General features: G+C 40.1%; 1 protein-coding gene across 1 annotated transcript; it reads right to left on the bottom strand.

The window, feature by feature from the left end:
- Window positions 1-293: 293 nt before the first annotated feature.
- tmem144b (transmembrane protein 144b) lies at window positions 294-5747 on the bottom strand. Its single transcript, XM_034542735.1, has 12 exons — window positions 5574-5747; window positions 5290-5457; window positions 5041-5163; window positions 4605-4704; window positions 3805-3882; window positions 3590-3668; window positions 3290-3369; window positions 2695-2813; window positions 2229-2348; window positions 1601-1698; window positions 567-620; window positions 294-408 (listed from the first exon to the last, which is right to left on the bottom strand). The coding sequence occupies exons 1-12, from the start codon at window positions 5662-5664 to the stop codon at window positions 325-327; spliced, it is 1194 nt and encodes a 397-aa protein (XP_034398626.1). The 5' UTR covers window positions 5665-5747; the 3' UTR covers window positions 294-324.
- Between the last annotated feature and the right edge of the window lie 480 nt (window positions 5748-6227).

The following is a 6227-nucleotide window of genomic DNA, read 5'->3' as shown; positions in this document are numbered from 1 at the left end:
TCAGTAACACGCCCTCCTGACTTAATTAGCCCCATGATCTATATGTTCTCCCATATTAAACACCCAAACCAATTAAGAGCACACAAACTTAGCTGTCCGGGGAGAAGACAAGAGCGAGGACAGGAGCTGCACGAAAACCACCAGAGTGTTAGACCGAAATACAATTACAATATCACGTCTGTGCACAAACCCCTATGGATCAAAATAACTGTTCCCAAATCTTGAACGACGATTCAAAGAGTTTTATAAAATTAAGGACATTATTTTCAGAGTCCATATGTGTACATGTATACAATGGAAATATTACAGTCACTAGCTTCTGCATTAGAGCTTTGAGAGGATGGTCAGCAAGCAGCCAGCCAGCACGACACAGAAGGCCAAGGTGAAGATTAAGCAGTTGACTAAACCCTGAGAAAAGAAAACAGGAGATTCACATCAGTTCTACTCATGTTTGGCTTCTACTGTGTATTCAAAGCACTGTTGCTGTACAGATAATGTCCAGCATCCATTAGAGCCAATTTACAATAAACTGGATCATTTATCATAATCAGTTGTGTTGCACTTACCTTAATCTCTCTGAACACCAAGGTTCCCCACAGTGCTGCAACCAGACCGTATCCCTACAGGAGGAGAGACATCAAACCATGTTATTGAGCGCAAGGGATTAGAACAAGGCATGCCTAAAGCTGCGTTAGCAGCCATGTTCATTATGTTTAATGACTAAAAAAGTCAAGTTTCAGTTTTCTACCGTTGGGGCTTTTCTATACATAAACATGCATTAATGTAAACGTAACTGTGGGAATACGAGTTGCAGGACAGCATTAGTTTTTTAACTCATCAGGGCCCCGAGAGCAAAAGGTTCATCCATTTAAAGTCTAATTAAACACACAATTAAAATATTATCTTGCATGCCAGCTGGATTCTCGTGGCGTCACATGAAATCCATCTCGTCAGGCTTTAAATAATGCGTTTTATGTTCTGTAAGACAGCGCACAGACCAATCAGCGTCCTGTGAGGAGCGACAGTTGGCGAGGCAACATGAAGGCAACGGATCGATCCAAACAGCAATGATGGCTTTTAAAGTAGTGAGGGGAGACGCTGCAAGAGCATCCATTACATTAGAACTGGAGAGAATTTAATGCCACCGTAAATACATGTTTGCTCTTCTCTGCCTTAAGAGTTTGATTGAAAGTGCATCGATGGATTCTCGGGGAGTTATTTGGAACAAACTATTTGGCGCACCAGTTTGATGAAAATTGCCTCCAAATAAAAATATTCATCATTGGACCCGGTCACTTTTTATTTAGGTCAAACACCTTTCTCCATGGTATCTATGCTGAAAACGAATGGCTCAATATCCTGATGCTTTTTATTTATTTTGGAGTCCCCTTGACATTTTGTGCTCTACCACCATCGGTATATATAAAAAAAATATTAAAAAAATGCAACATGAAAAGTCTAAACATAATATGCAGATTGCCACAGCAATGATGCTCTACTACTTTTACTTAATTAAGTCTGAATATATGCATTTTTATTCTATTGTGGTTGCAAGGGTACAGCATTTATTTGTCCAGCCTTCAGGACATTATGTACTTACTGCGCTGACAATAGGAAAGGAAATGACTGCACTCAGGTAGTTATTGGCCAGGAACCAGCAGTATGTGGCCGATGCCCACATCAAGCCAGAAAACAGACCTGAAGAGCAAGAGGAGACAGGAGAGTACTTGTGCTTGAGAACGATAAGAAAGTAGTTCACAATACAGGTAGGCATATTAAAGTAGAAGGAAAAAAAAAAGTGCGAGTAACTAAATGTAAGCATTCATTAACTGCATGCCAGCTTTTGGGCTGGAGCAGACATGTTTTCCATTGAACAAACACATCTCAACATACGCTGAGCGGATGAGTTCACACATGCAGCTTGGCAGAGAGCGGATATCATCACTGCACTAGCAGATTGTATATCATCTTTAGTCAATATGCTCCTTGTAGGAGGGACATTTTTGTAGCAAGTATGACTCACTAGACTAGAACATGTGGGCTCTGGATGCCATCAATACCTTCAGGGTGAGATGGCAAAACTATTTTATGAAGAGTCGAACAAACATTTAAACATGCGTCATCAGTATTAAACGCATTAGATTGCACAGGTGCAACTTATGACGTGGAAACTCTGTATCAAGGAGTATCGTTTTTGAATTAATATAAATGACAAAAGTGTGGGTTACCTGGTAGGACGGCTCGGGAGTAGACCCTGGGCCTGTTATTCATGACAGCACAATAGATGGCAAAGTACACCGTGCTTGCGACAAAAATGCCGCAGCACTGCGCATAAACATAGTCGAGATCTGTGAAGAAATTAAAAGAATTTGTAGTTTTGTGTTCATCCCTCTAGGATTGCAATAGAAGCTAAAATCAAACTAATCACTTTGCTATTGAGTGACCTCTTAAAAGCAAAGTTTGCCTTCAAGCTATACAAAAAAAACACTTTATAATCCTCAAGCTATACAGACAATAAGTGTAGAGTATCTTAGGAAACTGGTTCTCTGGAGGATCCAGTGTTATTTATAGACCAGTGTGATACAGTCTTAAACCTCAGAGGACATTGCAAGTAATCGATAGCAGCTTTAATAAAAAAAATAAAAAATAAAAAAAAAGTAAGCAAGGCCAGTGCTTGAACACTGTAAAACATACCATAATCACTGGCTCCATGGAAGACGCTGTCGGGGCATGATGAATGGCTCTTAATGTAAAGGATGGGTGCAAAGGAGAACCCGTAGAGCAGCCCCGACACAACAGCAAGCAGGCAGCCTCTAATCAAAAGAATCAGGGACATGATGTATGGATTTGAATACGCAGACATTATTGGATTTGTTCAAATATAAAATGTCACCGTTGCATACTAAATTGATTTATTTAAAATGTGCAAGACAGGATAGATAGACGTGTACACTCATATCAAAAGTAAGCAAACAATTTAAAAGTGGAGCCGTCGCCTCCACCTCTGACGCTGTAGTCACATGCACTTTTTAAAGTCTGTCACTGTCTAGCCTTCATTTAATGATTTCTGCTGTTTGAGCAATTCATTTCAGAGTTGAAGTCATGACTTAATGAAAAGGCTTACTGTACGTCAAAAAGAGACGCATCATGTGACCCAAGCAGCTGTAGAAACTAAGGCCTAAAGCATTAAATTAAAAATGATATGCTTTAATCAAATTAACTCCATGTTTCATAAACTTTCCCTTGTGTGTAGCTTGCAGCTCACTGACTGCTAATAAGTTGAGCTCACATGAAGCGCCTGGTCTTTGGTCGGATGACATCCATCCAGAACTCTGAGGAACTTGGACCATAGCTGCACGAGGTTGATCTCTGCAGAAAATTAAATACGAAGACGTGTTGTCCATTAAAAAGCAACGGCACCATCAGAACTCGCTAAGCACAAAGAAGTCACCACTTTGAAAAAAAAAAAAGCAAGTGGCAGGATTTGATGGTCCTTCAGAGAATACCGAATTCATAATCGGTTTAAATAAAGTCGGCCATGACGAAAGAGGTGAGAAATGTGAACTAACGTCTAAATCAATGTACTCACTCTGTCCAGAAGCAATGGAATCGATTCAGAGCTGGGATGCAGATCCACGTCCGTTTTCACAAAGAAAAAAATCAGGCCACTGGAACCCAAAAAAAAAAAAAAGTCATATCTGTCAACTGGTATCCAAAATGAGACGCCATTACAGGTTTATTTCTCCACGTTGCAGCTATTAAACTATAGCGATGGCAAGAAGGAGGGGGGCTCTCGAAGTTTACCTGAGCAGACACAACCCAGCTCCACAATAATTTAACATCGGCCTGGGAACATCCTGAGGATTCCCAAACCAGCCGAACCTGTGAAAGACAGTCAGATACTCAGGGTTTCTTTTCAATATATTGGCATATTAAAAATTACCCTGGGTTGACATCCATTACAGGCCATGCAATTAACTAAAAAAAATAAAAATATATATATATTTATTTGCACAAACTGTGGCTATAAGCAGTGCACATGAAGGAAAAACGACAAATCAAAAGCAAATAGTCGACTAGAACATGAATTCTGATCAAACGGCCAAACTAGGCAGCGCTGTTCAAATAGGAATCAATATTCTGTTTCTACATTGCCTGACCTTTTGTGACTCGGCCGCCATTTAAAAAAAAAAAAAAGAAAAGTCAAGCCACAACTAAGCGCTGCCCAAAGCCAACTCATTACACAGCTTAACACACTATCCGGGTCCTTGATGATCAAGGAGCAAGGATCATCAAGGGCCCGTTGCAGAAAAAAACAAAACAACAAAAAAAAGGCACTGCCTAGTTTGATCAGAGTTTAAAAGCTCCATGATCCACGAGCTGTTTGACAGCTGCGTTAAAGGGATTCCTCACAGTTAATCTGTCTGATGTGCTATAGTCAGGTTATAGTGACGGTTCAAGAAAATGTGAATACAAACAAAAATGGAATTAAAGTGTAGCCGTCCCAGAATGCAGTTTTTTTTAAAGTTAAACTTTCATCTATAAAAAGAAAGGGAACGTATTCTCCATTCTGGCTGAGGGAGCCACACAATTATCCGACTCACCTTGTGCTGGCCCAGCCTATCAGCAAACATGAAGAGCTCCAAATAACACTGCCGAGACTGAGGCCAATCGCTTTAACAATTGGAACAGCTGCTATATTCCCTTTAGATAGGATAAAAAAGGTTAGCGGTGGCAAAGACATGCAGTGCACAAGGTTGTCCGGCATACTTTATGCATGTTGAATGCTACAGTTGAATGCTGGTTCAGCTAGGTGTACCTAATAAATTGGCGAGAGTAGTCTGAAATTGGGACAGGAAAAGTGTCATGTCTCACAGGAACAGTATCGACACCAGTTTAAGATGGATTTTCTAGATGTTCTGCAGCAGAAGGTGTTTTTTACGTGCCTTGAAGCAGTTTAACAAAAAAAAAATGTTTAAGTCCACTGGCTGCCGTCAGACCGAGACCAGCCTCGAAAAATTTGGGTACATGAGAAAATACCTGTAGCCCAGAGGACACCTCCAAACATCGCAAATGGGTAGAATTTGGGCGACTGCAGTATCAAGTCTGCAAACATAGATACACTCCATATCGATGCGCAGTACACCCACTGAAAGAACATACCTGGAAACAGAACATAGACAAAAAGTCTCATTAAAAGAGGCCAAGAAACTTGTGGATTTCACCAAAACAAGTCAACCTTTTCTTCACATGAATATATTTTAAGAAAAGTGAGTGCAGCGTGTTTACCGTCGCCCGTCTCTATTCTTTTTACAGGGACAAAGTTGCTTCCATACAACAGCGCGGCGAGCACATTGGCAGCAATCCCATAGGCCAAATGAGTCGCATTGGTCGAGTTGAAGTTGAAGGCCAATGTTTCCAATTTGCCAGCTACAACATTTTCACCATGTTTCATGTCTGGATGAATTTTAAAGAAGATAAAAAAAACACACACAAACACAGACAGTATTGTCGATTTCTGACAACACACAAGCCTCAGGATTCCTCTCCACACACATCGTGGTTTACAATACCTTGTTGAGCAGCAGGTTGAGTGCTGTGACAGCTCACGACCAATAATGTGGTCACAAATAAAAGCAGAGGGGAGTAATTTGCTTCATGCATGTTAAAATAAGTATATTTGTTTTCTACGACGTCGCTGGTGCACAGTGTTAAAAACAGCTAGAGGGCCTTGTGCGTCGGCAGTGGTGAGGAGTGACGCCCAGCCAGGTGCTGCCAATTATGTATCCACTCAATAAATACTCTAATACGGGACAGCTGGGTTCAGGGCAACAAGGAGCAGGTGGGAATAAAGTCCTGCGAGCTTCATCGCGCGGTGTAAATACATTACAGGTCTCAGTGGAACTCATGTGGGCGTTCTATTAAATGTGATGGATTGCTGTAAAAAGCATTAGACGCAAATATATAAATAAGTAAATCAAATAATCTCAATGTTGCCATTTAAGGTTCAGAGTTGTGGAAAATTACAAAATTACATTTACTCCAGTACTGTATGCAATAACAATATATAAAAATAATATAAAGTTTATTATATTATTTATAGTATTTACATTTTCTGCTACTTTATAGTAGCAAATATGCATTATCCAGTACAATTTGATTACCTTACTTAGTTACTTGTAGTGTCAGATTAATTTAAAAATATGATATTTAGATAAATAGTACAG

The sequence above is a fragment of the Cyclopterus lumpus genome, chromosome 10 (assembly GCF_009769545.1).
Source record: "Cyclopterus lumpus isolate fCycLum1 chromosome 10, fCycLum1.pri, whole genome shotgun sequence".
NCBI lineage: Eukaryota > Metazoa > Chordata > Actinopteri > Perciformes > Cyclopteridae > Cyclopterus > Cyclopterus lumpus.
This window is presented reverse-complemented; position numbering and strand designations above follow the sequence as displayed.

Coding starts and splice junctions, on each gene's coding strand:
- tmem144b (XM_034542735.1), bottom strand. CDS start 5,664: ATGCATGAAGCAAATTACTCCCCTCTGCTTTTATTTGTGACCACATTA. Junction 3,883..4,604: donor ATAGGCTGGGCCAGCACAAG/GTGAGTCGGATA, acceptor TGTCTTTCACAG/GTTCGGCTGGTTTGGGAATC. Junction 2,349..2,694: donor CCATGGAGCCAGTGATTATG/GTATGTTTTACA, acceptor ATTTCTTCACAG/ATCTCGACTATGTTTATGCG.